Consider the following 13,866-nt stretch of genomic DNA (forward strand, 5'->3'; position numbering starts at 1 on the left):
CAACTAAACAAACAATTGTAAAAAACAAACAACAACAACCAAAAAACAGATGTTTCCCTGGCGAGATGGTGCAGTGGTTAGCACCATCACCTCACAACAAGAAGGTCCATGGATCAAATAATTTCTGATTCTAAACTGGCCACCAATTTAGAATCATAAAGTAACTTAAAATAACCTTATCTGAGTTTGTTTGAAGCTTTAAACTCAAATCTTTCTCAGTTGTTTCCTGTTTTACTTCTAACCAGAGTAATTGTGCAGTAGTATTCTGTTTTTCATCAGTTTTATTTTCTATGTGAATTTTAATTGTATATTAGTAAATTCAGTTAAGTTTCTGTTATTTCCCCGGGGGGATCAGTTGGTTTGAGTTTTGATTAGTTTTAGTGTGAATTTAAAAAAAAAATTCTTCAAAATATTAGTGGTGCCAGATACTATTATTTTAATAATGTGCTTATCTAAACCTCCTAAAATACAAATTCTTGTCACACAGTCATCCCAGTCAGGTTAACCGTCTGCACTAATGTCTCTTCGGTCTGCTTGTGCTGGAAAATTTGACAAACCACAAAACCATTTTTTATCTGTTTTTATTTATTTATTTATTTATTTTTTTCGTTTGATTGAATTTTTAGTTCCGTTGACCAAAATGTTTTTTTTTACACTAAGTGTTACTTTTTAGTTTAATTCACTAAAAAAAAAAAAAAAAAAAAAACAACTTGCTTTTTGTGGAAGTTTTTTTTCATGCCACCACTTCAGAAAATCCGAATCATGCCAGGTGATAAGTGACCAACTGTTAACATTTGTCCCAAACTGCTGCTGCGTCCGCCTAAATATAAGGCTGACAGGAACACCCAAGCAGAATAACCAGATCTCTTAAAGTTTATATAATCTGTGATAAATTTATGATAAAATTGGCTTCAATAGCGTCTCATCTTTGGTGGATTAATGGACAGGCGTTCACCGTCGATGCCTTAAATGCAGAAAAGGGGTCCTGTTTGTTTGCGCATGTCCGACAGATGGTGCTGCTTTAGCAGACAGCAGCACGAAGAGCCGACACGCTGATTACAATCCTTATCAACGTTATGTCGCCACAAAATGAAGTTTCCTTACTCAAAGATTCCTGAGGAGTAAGTATCGCTGTCTTTAACACAGGTCACGGCGGCGCTTTCCGTCAACGAGAAGCTAAAGTTTGCTAACCAGCTGGCCTGTTCACAATAAGCACAAAGAGGCTCCTTATTTACTGTGGTGCTTGACTTGAGGTAACCTTTTGAACGATTTAACATCAGTTTTCTGAAGGTGTCCGGTTCTGCTTGGGGTTCACATGGTGTTTGGCCACTGGAATCGTCCGGGGTGGTTTATTGAAGGCTACAGGCGTTAGCTAGCTGTTTGAAACTGCAGCAGGTTGAGACTGGATTGTTAGACAGATGGCTAACGTTACCTAGCTGCAGACTGACTGTCAGAAAGTTCACCTCTCCTGCTGTAAGATCACTCCAAGAAAGCGGTTCAGCCTTAGGAAGATAGCTTTAGCTGGTGTGAGTATGTTTGAAAGGTTGGGTACAGAGGGTAAAATAAGTGTGTGTATATATACAGCTAGGACTGAAGCGTCGATGTGTAGCCCAATGCATTTTAATTAAGATTAAGTAGAAAAGCCTGGTGTCTGGCATCTGACACAAACACCATTTCTCAGCAGGAGACTTCATCTGAAACCTCGGGGAAATTGTGCCAAAAATAAACGCACCTCTGTGGTAAGGAAGGATGAGTGCTGATAATGTTTTATTGATTCCTGATTGTTTAAAAATTAGGGTTACACTGGCTTAGTAACTAACTGCTTTATATTCTGGGTCTGAACACTGTAGACAGACTTGTTTGTGTGTATAATCATAAATATGTCACTGAATCAAGTCAGTGAGCACACTAAAAGGCCTACATTTTCTATGGATTGTATAGTTTATAACTGGTTTGTCTTTCCTATCCTGAATAACAAGTCAATCTTAACTTCCACTGTTCAGACAGTTAACTCGTGATGAATCATAAACTACAAATGGAGGATGATTCGGCAGTTGTGCTTCTTAACAGATCCCTTCCTCTTCCCTCTCAGTGGAGGAGCTGAGAAAGGAATTCTGCTGCAGTTCTCAAAATCTTTATATTCTCAATTAATCTTAATTCTATTAAGATTCCATTAATCTATTTTCTTAATTGTTGTCTTATTTCAAATCTTTAAAAAAAAACTCCTTGAAAATATATTTATTTGAGTTAACATGAAGTCAGAGATTTCAGTGACACTTTAAACCACAGCATATATAACTATGCAATATTACAGGAAAGTCTGAAGACTGCCTTCCAATTCCTTTTTATGGAGTGAGGAAAATGGAACTAGGTGCAGCAATTTACTTAATATACAGAAATAAGAACGAATGCAATATGTAAGGCAAAATCACAGTTTGTACTATTATAACAAGCTTTAAAGTAAATATTTGGCTATGACCACCAGCCTGACTTCTTAGGTAGCTGTCTTGTAACTTGTGAGTCTTCAAGAACAGTTCTCCAGGCTTCTTGAAGAACATTCAAAGCCCTTCTTTGGATGTTTGCTGTCTGCTGTTTGGTTTTGAGATGATTCCACGCTGCTTCAGTGTTGATGTCCAGACTCTGACAAGGCCAGTCCATAACTGATGGTATTCCACTGTCTGTGGTGTTGTTTTGTTTTTTAAATCAGGGTATGTGTTTACTACACAAAGCTGTGGACAATCAGATGCTTGTACCGCATGGTGGATCAAAATCTGATGGTACATTTCTATATTCATGAATCTATCAATTTTGAAAAGATCTCCACCAGCGTGACTGAATGCAGCTCCAAACCATGACAGAACCTCAATTATGATTTGTTGCCACTGATTTTCATGTGGTTCCTATGTAATTTGGCATCCCTCAGCCTTTTCTCCCCCTCCAAACATAAAAACATTCTTATGAAAATGGTAACGTACAAGAACTGAACAGAAAATGGGTGAAAAAGCCACCAATGTCCAAAAAGAACCTTGAAAGACATTAAGAAAACTATTGCTCTGTGCCACACAAAAAACAAAGCCTAGATCTATTGAAGCAAATTGTAAAGAAATTAGAGGTACTTCAAGGCTTTTGCACAGTTCTGAATATGAGGTGTGTCTGTGTGGACACACAGCTTCCAGTTCTGAAAAGTGAAGCTAGCGTATTGCTGGTATAATTGACAGTCAAAAAGGGGATATAACAGTGAAATGTTAAAGAATGGCTTGTATGAAATATGATTGTATTACTGGAGAAGATGAAAGTAAGTAATTCTAAAAGGACAAACAAAAGGAAGAAAAAACGGCATTGTTTTTGTTTTATTTAAAACAATTCTTTATATATGTCACTGGTTCTGTACCTCTGCATTATGATGAAATATTTAAAATAAAAGTTTTAGATTGTGTTGCAAGCATGGCTCTTTGCTTTTCCCCAATTTTTTTTAATTTTCTGATTTGCTGCTAAAACATTTTGGCACATTCTTAGCTTGACACAGAAAGCTGGCTGGCTTGCAGTCTGCCATCACTCTACAACTATGTGCTGCTTTGTTCATCTCCATCTCAGCTCCTTGCTGCCTGCAGTGTGTACACAGTGAGCTTATACAGAGCCATGGTTTCTCTTTATTACAAGCTGCCATTTGCAAAAGGTCAAACTGAACTGTGAAAATCAGTGATGCCAAAGTATTTTCACACCAATGTAAGTATGTGTGTGTCAACAGCTGACTTTGACCTGCTCTGTTTGTCCCCCAGTATGGTGAGGAAAAGGTGTCCTGTGCTGCATTAGTTGAAGATTGACATGCTGGCCCGCCTGCCAGCATCAGTTAAGCCTACCATCAGACTACTTTCCCGCACGCAGATGAACACTGGACCTCCAAAATGTAAGTGCCGTCTTTTATCATGTTGTGGTGTTTCTTTTGACTTATCATACTAGTCAAGCTGTTTTGTAAACACGACATCCACAATTTCCAAAGATTTAAATGACACTAAAGTTTAGTTGTATAAAATATCTAATCACTGAGCATCTGAAACTCGTAGTGGGATGACCTTCTAGAGCAATGCAGAAAATATATGTAAATGATAAAAATTACCAGTAAGTTTTAGACAACTGATTTTTTAAAAAGCAGTTAAATTGTGTCCATGCTTCCGGCTTTTAAAATGCAGTTAAATATTCAACATCTGTTGAAGTGGATTTTGAGGCTAGTTTGGGTGCACAAATGATGGCAAGTTATTGAAAACTTCTGAATTTATGTGGCATTTCCCACAGAATAAGATTGTGTTTGTGGCTATATTGCAGCAGGATGAGTATGGACAAAAACCAAAAACATACTTTACTAAATAACCCAGTGAATGTTAGCATATTTACAATAAGAGCATTAATCATCTGCTTCTGACATAAATATCGTCATTGCTGAACAAATTCAAAGTCCCCTGCTGTGGCAGTGGTCTTTGTTTGTCACCCGGCTCTCTGGTTTACAAAAGATTCCAGAGCAGAACGTGCATAATCATAGCCAGCTACAGTCTGCTACTGTGTGCAAGGTGAAGTGCTGTCTGATCAGTTTCGCAGCATTTGGCTTCATCTGAGCAAAGGGACCTGCCCTGTCTGACAAATGGTGAATAACTGACCGGACAGCACCTCGGCGCAAATGGATAATAAATGCAGAAAAACCAGACCAAGAAGCAACTGAAAAGGCAACAACTTGAATGGGGATGTCCATGGGTTCTGGGGTCTGACTATTTTGGGTTTCTGATAATGGGGAGACTTTGTATAGGGTATTTCTGTTTTTTTTTGTTGTTGTTTTTTAAGCCCAGGATGATTGAAATCTGGTCCACTTGGCAGCTTTAGAAAATATGAGTGCATAGACAACTGTATAACTTCTGTGTATTTTTGTAAATGTTACAGTTTGGCTATTAACAAAGACCCCCACCAAACACATTTTCAAAACTCTATACTATAGCCCAGGGGTGGGTGAACTCCAGGCCTCAAGAGCCGGTGTCCTGCAGGTTTTAGATCTCACCCTGGGTCAACACACCTCAATCAAGTCATTAGCTCATTACCAGCCTCTGGAGAACTTCAAGACATGTTGAGGATCAAGGACACATCTAAAACCTGCAGGACACCGGCCTTTGAGGCCTGGAGTTCTCCACCCCTGCTGTAGACAGAAGATGTTTTAAAGTTTTCCCTAAGAGACGGTCACCTTGTTTTTTCCCTCCAGTTTGCATTGAAGAACTTGTATAACTGTGCAGGCTGACAGCATGTTTCTCTATAAAGTTTTGTGTTATGTGAAATCCCAGTTGGTGTTATTTTCTAAGAATGCCTTTTTTTCTAATTTTGCACATCTTGCAGGGGAAACTACACAGAAAATAAGATCTGCCAGCTATCCAACCCCAGCAGAGTTGGATGCCTATGCTAAGAAAGTTGCCAACAACCCTTTGACCATCCAGATCTTCCCGAGCAGCGTCAAAGTACCTCAAAAGAAGCACATTCGTCGCACAGTCAACGGGCTTGACACATCCTTGTCCAACCAACGCCAGAGTCCCTACTCCTCTCAGGTCGGCACCAGTGGGGGCCTGCTGGCTGTCCTCCGTGCACCTGTCAAAAACTCAGACACTAGCCACGCCCGACAACTACATAATTCAGTCATGAACCCTCACAGTGGGCCCTACACCACTGAAAGCACTTTAAACCATCCTCAGCCTGCTCCTCACCTACAGGGTCCGTCTCAGTCTGCACTCCAGAAGCAAAACTTGGTTCACCCTCAAGCACTACAGCAACAGCACCGTTTGACTCATCCAATGGCTTTACAGCAGCCTCACCCACAAGCTTTACAGCAAAGGAATATGGCTCGTTCACAAGCTCTCCAGCAGCAACAGAGCTTGTCCCAGATTCAGGCGCCACAGCAGCAGAGATTGGCTCATCCACAGGGTATGCAGAGACAGCAGAGCCTCCCTCACACCCAGACTGTGCAGCAGCAGCCACAGCAGGGCCAGTCTTGTTCGTCAGTTGTACCACAGCAGCATCTTTCTCATCTGCAGTCACTAAAGCATCAGGTGGCTCCTCCACAAGCTTTACATTCACAGCAAGGAGTGACTCAGGATCTGCGCCACATATCTGATGGATCTCAGCTTCCGAGCATGCAGCACACCCAGGGGCTAGTTGGGTCACAGGCCCTTCCCCAGGCTGTTGCTGCAGGCCCTCCTACCATGCCTAATTGCCCCCAGCAAGCCCGACTGGGACCTTATGGGCCGCAGAAGCTCCCTGACCCAGATGCCCCACCAAATATAACTGTATCTACCTCCACCATCCCACTGTCCATGGCAGCCAGCCTGCATCAGAACAGACCTGGTGACCTGAGCATCATTGTGCACCAAATCAACCAACTGTGTCAGGCTCGGGCCGGTATGGGCACCACCTCAGTCTGTGAGGGACAGATTGCAAACCCCAGCCCCATTAGCCGCAACCTGCTCATCAATGCCAGCTCAAGGGTGTCCTCTCACCACCCAGCTCTGGGCAACGTACCCAGCAGCCTCATGGTGGGACCACCAGACAAAGCTGCAGCCCAAGCTCCCTGCGTTTCTCTCAATTCACAGCAGAGTATAGCTGCTGCTAATAGTGTACCTGCTTTTCACACCAACCCTGAGAAGGTGGCGCAGCAGCAGCTTCAGCACCATTTACATCAGCAGAAACAACAGCAGCAGCAGCAACATTTTCAGCAGCTTCAGCAGCTGCAGCAGCAACGCTCCTGGGCTCAGCATCAGTTAGCCCACATGCAGCAGCCTCCTGAGGGGGCCAATCCTTGCAAGAATCCAAGGATGGAACCTCCAGCTGAGTGTGCTTTCCCCTCCAGAAACCTCTCCTACAGCCACAAGCTACCAAACAGTGCACAGAACTTTCCCCTAAATCATCCTGCAGAAAAACAACAACCCTCATCCCCTGTTAAATGCCCAGCAAGTTCTATGCCTTACATTAATGGCCACTACATGAAGCCACCGTGGAGCAGCGTTCAAGCAGGAAACAATGGCCCTCAAGACCTCTCAATGGCTTTCCAGGGAGGGCAGGCTGCTGCTTCCAGAGACAGAATCCCAGGGGCAAAGTATAGGCCAGGGAAGGAGGGTCCTAATGACCAATCAGAGCTGATGCAGAATATGGATTTCTTAGGTGGGGATTTTCAGATGCCCAGCTTTCAGGAGCAGAATGTGGATGCAATGGGGAATATACACAGGTCCTCCAGGAGCCAAGTTCAGGAACCTGGCAGCAGCGGAGCAGTCCATGCTCATCGCCCAGGCTACTGTTAAATGTGCGTTGATGCCCATGTGGCGTGTACTGAATTCTTTGTTTTTGTTCCGGTCTACAGCTGCTTTCAGCTTCTGTATTTTACTCTTTAAAACCTTCAAAGTGAGCAGTTAAATTGCATTGCTTCAGAGCTTGATTTGGAGACCCACCAGGTGTGATGTTTCAAAGTATTCCTCAGGTCTTAAGCCATGTCGTACTTGTTGCAGATGAAGGGTTTTTGAGATCGTTGTTGACTGTTTTATCTCTGGCACAGATGTGCTGCTGTTTGTTCATATATCTATGGTGTTCAGAAATGTTAATTTGCAGCTGAGACTATGCTTGCCTTATGATTGTCACAGTGCTTTTCATAGGTTGACATGGAACAACTCAACTTTTATTAGCATGTGTGGCCTTAGAACTGCCCAGAGGCAAGATAGAATAGGATGTCTTTGTGTAATGTTTTTATTTGCAATTATTTATCTTCCTAACAGCTTTGATCCATTTGAATGGGGGTTACTTGTATATGCAATTATTAGGACTGTTGACAGTGCTCAATCCCATAGCTGCAGTGTACATTTGTAAAGGGGTCTGGGTGTGAGCCAGAGCTCCCCTATCAGGAATACTAACATGGCTTCTGAACGATATTGTTGGTGGTCCAGGTGATTTTTGACATTGCTCTTGGTGGGATGGTTTTTTTTGTTTTGTTTTTTTTTTAAGGAAGAAAAAAAAAAAACCCTGCCAGAACTAGCAAAATCGGTAACCTTCTCCATTTCTGAGATTCTTGTTGTGTGGGAGTTCTTTTTAAAATGTTTCTTTTTTGTTGTTGTTGTTTTGCATTTCTGTACATTGTCTTACTTGAATCGTAGAATTTGCTTTTAAATGTCATGCTTAACATTTGGAACAGGGGCAGAAAGTCTCATTAGCTCCCCACATGTTAATCTTTAGGCAATGTGAAACAGAATGGGTCCCATTACTTTAAACTGAGCGTGTCTGTATGTGAAAGGTAAACTGATCATGTGCATGCATGCAAGTACGTCAGCTCATGCTACCGGGGGAAAATGTCATTTCCCTTGAGCACAGGTTGTCACCATTTTACTACTGTAATGCAAGTGAATTGATGTGGCGTGGATGTTTTGTTTTTTTTTCTGTGGGGCTTGTGGTCAGTTGTTCATCTACTAGTCACCGGCCTTACCACGTGTCGTATTTTTGTGACCTACAGAGAAAGAACTAAGAACATGTAATGCAGGTCATGTTTTACTAGATGTACCATAGTTGATGTTGTCTGGGCTTGTGTTGCTGTATTAACCTCAAGCCTTCTGGAAAAAGCCTTAAATGACACACTAGTTATAGTCTACTTTAACAGTTTCTTTGCCAGGATCACAACTTGTGTATAGCTGTGAGGAAGGTTGTTTCTTTTTTTTATTTTCTTTTTTTGTTGTTGTTTTGCCCCTGAACTTTGGTTTCCCTGTTTAAAGCTAATGTTGGATTATTTGGGAGGTGTTAACATGTACAGGCAGTAGGAATGGATGATATTGCCTTAAGGTAATAATGCTACTCATCCCAGATTATAAAGCCCTCATCCTTCTGTCTGAAATGTTGCCTATCTAAGGATTTAGGATAGTGGAGAAAAAAATGACTTGATAGCAGATTTAATAGGTATTTAGACCAGGGATGTAGCAGTTATTTTAAGGTATTTGAACTGTTTTTAGTTGTTACATGTAATATCCTCATAGTTTAATTTATATTTTGGACCACTGCATCCTGAAGCCATAGGTATTTTCACATTAGGTGCCATAGGTGACATACTGATGCAGGCAATAGGTTTGCATCATTGCTTTAATGTCTTTCACAACAGCAGTTCTTTTTTTCCCCTTAACTGGATTGTTCTCAGAACATCGTACAGATTAAAAGGGAGAAAGAATTGCAAGATGATGATGATGATGAATCTTCAAAGAGACAATTCTCTTACAAGCTGTAGCTTTTCTGGAGTTCAGTCTTTGTACTTAATGGCAGTTTTTTTTTTTTTTTTTTTTTTTTAATTTACTTTTTAGTTTAGGTTTTTTCTGGCTCTCATTTTTGATGTGCCTGCCCCCTGAAGCTGCTATTAAATTAAATCTTGACACACACGTATGATCTGTGTGTGTGTGTGTGTGTGTGTGTGTGTGTGTGTTTCTGTGGTGATGATATATGGGCTGTATCAGTGAAATAAGTTCCTATTTATTTGATGGGTGAAAGTTGTCACCAGTCAAATGCAGGTATGTTTGGCTGTTTGTATGTCTTACGAGACAAATTTAAAGAAGATTCTGTATTAATGAATTAAAACTGACCAGTATTCAAGGTGGCAGAGTGAAGTCTGACCCACTGTGGCCTAAAGACCTTCCAAGCCTGTCTGGGTTTCTTTAACATTAAGTTGACTGGGTGAAAACACTAAAGGATTAGACAGACCCGCCCTGTTAATGTTGAACTGCCTCGTTACAGCCCACCACAGTCAGGTTCTGCAGTTTCATATGAAGTGCCTCCACTGGGTGTAGTATGGAGAAGTGTGTGTGTGTGTGTGTGTGTGTGTGTGAGAGAGAGAGAGAGAGGGAGTGAGACTGAGTGCTTGCGTGTATGTTAAGCTTGGGTACTTGCACACAGGTGTGCATGCTGACAGAGGTGCACAAAGTTGATCTCTGATGGGGGGACCAAGCTGCTTAGTTTAACTACTGATACTGTGTCATGGACTGAAGTCCTGGAGTGTGCCACGATTCCCAAACACTGTCAGGATGTGTGAACTGTTTGCTGCTGACTCACTGACCAAAGTGACCAGAAGTCCCTCTCTAACCACTCTGGCTGAAAGCCTTTTGAAAGCTTGTTAATGAGCAGCAACCTGGTGACCTAACAAAAAGCTGCTGGGGTTCAGTAAAGTCTTGTGAAGTAAAAGTAACGATGTGAAATGCGCATTTATTTAAAAAAAGAAAAGAAAAGAAAAGACAAAGGAGGGGGGGAAAAAAGTAAATGACTTTTAAACAAAAAATCTAGAGTGAGTAGTTCCTTTCTGCAGAGTGCACCTCAAATGTTCTGGCTTTACCCAGAAATCTGGAAATGCATTAAAATACAGAATTGTACAAGAACCGCGTCAAGAATCACATCTACTTAAGGATGTTGTAGCTCAGCTTTTAAGTTGATTCAGATGGCAATATTTACTGGGGCACAGACATAACAACTCTCTCTAGATTTTGACTGATTTATATAATTGTCTTTGGTTATCAAAGACATGTTGTGAACAGTGGTGGAGGGGGGCTTACTTTCTCTACTTTGAAAATGTGATATTCCACTTTTGCCTAACCTTCAGGAAAAAATGTCTTGCACAAACATTCCCCTAACCAAAATAAAGTTTTCAAACACAAAGCTATTGACTGACTTTTGTTTTTGTTTTTGTGAGCTACATGTTTCAAGGGTTTAAAGCTAATAAAACTGCATATATGGAATTTCACTTGAATCTGAATTCAGTTTAAGTAGAAAGATATTTGTGTATGAATATTGAATGGACAACATTCTCCTTCAGGTTTTTCAGGTAGAGCAGAATTTATGGTTCCATCTATTTCAGCAAGTCGTCCAGCTTCCAAAGCAGCCAGACCATCACACTACCACCAGGTCTGATTGTTTGTTTCACCTTGGAACTTTCCCATAGGCGCCGTTTTTGCTCAGTTTCTTTATTGTTGTTGAATCATGAACACTGATCTTAAGTGAAGCCAGCAGTTCTTTAGATCATTGGTGGGGACCTCCAGGTCTCAAGGGCCGGTGTCCTATAGGTTTTAGATGCATCCTTGATCCAACACAGCTGATTTAAAAGGTTAAGTGACCTCCTCAACATGTCTTCAGAGGCCTGGTAATGAACGAGTCATTTGATTCAGTTGTGTTGACCCAGGGTGATATCTAAAACCTGCAGGACGGACATAACAACTGTCTCTAGTAGTGATGTGCGATACCACCGATTTCCTTTCCGATCCGATACCAAGTAAAATTCATGGTGGTATCGATGATACTGATCCGATACCAACACTTTGTACAAAAACATATTTTATTTATTGTATCTCAAATTATAGCATCATAATGATTACAGGACATCAGATTACTTGTTCTTATCACTTAATAATGCAGAATTCATCATATAGAAATAAAAAACCTGAAGTTGTGCACTATTTGAACACCTTGCCTGCCTGCAGCACTAAAGGACTCCGTGAGAGATGTCTGTCTCGCCCTAGCAGCACCTGTCCCTGTCCACTCCTCTTCCAACCCCTCTTCAGTTCGCCTCAACATACGCTCGTCATATTCTGTGATGATTTACTCTGAGGTGTTTGACAAATTTGTGTTGTTGCTCGACACGGAACCAACATATTAGCCCAGGGGTGGCCAACTCCAGGCCTCGAGAGCCGGTGTCCTTTAGGTTTTAGATGTGTCCTTGATCCAACACAGCTGATTCAAATGGCTAAATGATCTCCTCAACATGTCTTGAAGTTCTCCAGAGGCCTGGTAATGAACTAATCATTTGATTCAGGTGTGTTGACCCAGGGTGAGATCAAAAACCTGCAGGATGCCGGCTCTCGAGGCCTGGAGTTGGCCACCCCTGTATTAGTCCCTTTACTACGGTTCGGAGCCTCAGACCGGTTTTATATATGCGCGGAATCATTTTAATACGAGATCACTGCTAAAAGTGCAGCCTTACCTAATGTTCACCCTACCTAATGTTCAGTTACTCATTTATATTAAGATTTAAAAATCTAGTTGGTATTGGTATGGCGAGTAACCTTCAGTAATACGAATAAATCACACAACAATAGTACATTCATGTAGTTGTAAAAAGCTTGATAATATGTTAAGTAATCCAAAGTATTCAGAATACATTACTCAATGAGAGTAATGTAACGGAATATGTTACAAAATACATTTTGGGGCATGTAATCTGTAGTGAAATACATTTTAAAAGTAACCTTCCCAACACTGCATGTGGATCATCCAATGGGCTTAACGCTGTTTTTTTTTTTAGATAAGATTTTCAGCAAAATACATCACTTTCTTCTGTACTTTGATTCGATTTTCTAGTTTTTAGTGGACCTCAGCGTTTTTGACTTTGGGAATTGCTGAGTTAGTGTAACTATTCTCACTTTCTCAAATTTCTGCTGTATCTATCCCAATGATAGATTGAAATTGAAAATAGCCATTGTTTCAAAAACAGCATCAGTGTATTTACAGGTAATCTCCCCCTTATTAAGAGTTACACCTGCATTTGTTGTTTCTATTTAAGTATTGCTGTGTTAGGAATTCATTGCTGTTGAGTCAATGATTGTTGCGTCTGTCCACCAAAGGCTGGGTCTGGACTATGTTTTAATAGGAGTAACACCCACATATACAGTAGAAAGGCTGTGGAAAATCACAGGCTGAAATGCACCTGTTTCTTTCTGCAACCATTTAAAACTATTTTACATGTAACTGTGAGTGCAATCCTATTTTATAGCGCATATTAGCAGTGAAAATGTGCTTTCTAAACACAGTGCAATGCACAGTTGGGTGAGCTGTTTTTAGTCTCATCTTGCCCTTGGATATAATAAGCAGGGCTTACTGAAAATACAAATATATAAATGTAATATTTTGTATATTAACACTGGTGATGTTTTGCTTTTTGCTACTAAAGCTGTCAGTTTAGTCTGAGAAAAATTGCACCTACTAACTTAAGCTAACCATTCTCCCCTCTCCATGTCAGTGGGCAAGAGTATTATCACACTCCTTTCTCTGAGTGACTGGTGCATCTCCATGCTTTCCACAGAAGAAGGACAACAATAAAGGAAAGCACACTGTTTAGGAAAGATATTTTTTAATGAATTAATTGTAGTAACTTAGTGTGTAACATTTAAATATTTGTTTTCATTCAGTCTGTCCAGTCTGATGTACTAATTTACCCTAAATAAACAGACTTTTCTCCACGAGTAAACCAAAGAGAACTTTATTCCATTTTCACATGTTTGAAAGTGTGACTTACGTGACAATAAGTACAGGAGCTATAATATAATTATATGATAAAAAAAATAACAAAGATTCTTTTAATTCTACCCATTTAAATGGAAACAGAATCAGTTGGCTAGTTGCCCTCCTCAATACATCATTTAAGTAATATAATATCCAGCAGAATTTCTTGTGCACACTAAAGATGCAAGATAAAACATTTTCTGAAAAGTTGACTCCTCCCTCATATGCATCACATTCGTTTGAGGTGATCTTGAAACAAATGATGTGTGAGATATTGTTCTTTGTTTCTACTCAGAAGAATGAAACTTATTTACACTTGTGACCAGACTGCATTTTGTTACTACTTTTTAATCGTGTTCCTCAGTGGAAACTGAAACACCCATGTCTTAATATATCAATACTAGGATGTGAACACTCAACTATCATAAGACTTTGAACACGTAATAAAGAATGCAAAACAACTGACAACAGCAAATTCCTCTTAGGCATATGCTTCAGTTGTGTGTAGGTAACACTTTTTATCCTAAGGCTCAAAAGTTTGACTTTAAATAGAGTCATGCA

The 13,866-nt window shown here is 40.5% G+C and overlaps 1 protein-coding gene across 3 annotated transcripts; it reads left to right on the plus strand.

The window, feature by feature from the left end:
* The first annotated feature begins 693 nt into the window (after window positions 1-693).
* LOC146503857 (protein FAM222B-like) lies at window positions 694-10,278 on the plus strand. 3 transcript variants are annotated; one of them, XM_085184044.1, is made up of 4 exons: window positions 694-1,121; window positions 1,682-1,739; window positions 3,780-3,907; window positions 5,374-10,278. In XM_085184044.1, exons 3-4 carry the CDS (start codon window positions 3,826-3,828, stop codon window positions 7,320-7,322), a joined length of 2,031 nt encoding a protein of 676 aa, XP_085040170.1. In that variant the 5' UTR covers window positions 694-1,121; window positions 1,682-1,739; window positions 3,780-3,825; the 3' UTR covers window positions 7,323-10,278. The 3 variants fall into 3 exon arrangements, with proteins under 3 accessions (XP_085040170.1, XP_085040171.1, XP_085040169.1); XM_085184045.1 differs by having other exon boundaries at window positions 1,685-1,739; XM_085184043.1 differs by lacking the exon at window positions 1,682-1,739 and having other exon boundaries at window positions 695-1,121.
* The last annotated feature ends 3,588 nt before the right edge of the window (window positions 10,279-13,866 follow it).

Source organism: Neolamprologus multifasciatus, chromosome 14 (genome assembly GCF_963576455.1).
Source record: "Neolamprologus multifasciatus chromosome 14, fNeoMul1.2, whole genome shotgun sequence".
Lineage (NCBI taxonomy): Eukaryota > Metazoa > Chordata > Actinopteri > Cichliformes > Cichlidae > Neolamprologus > Neolamprologus multifasciatus.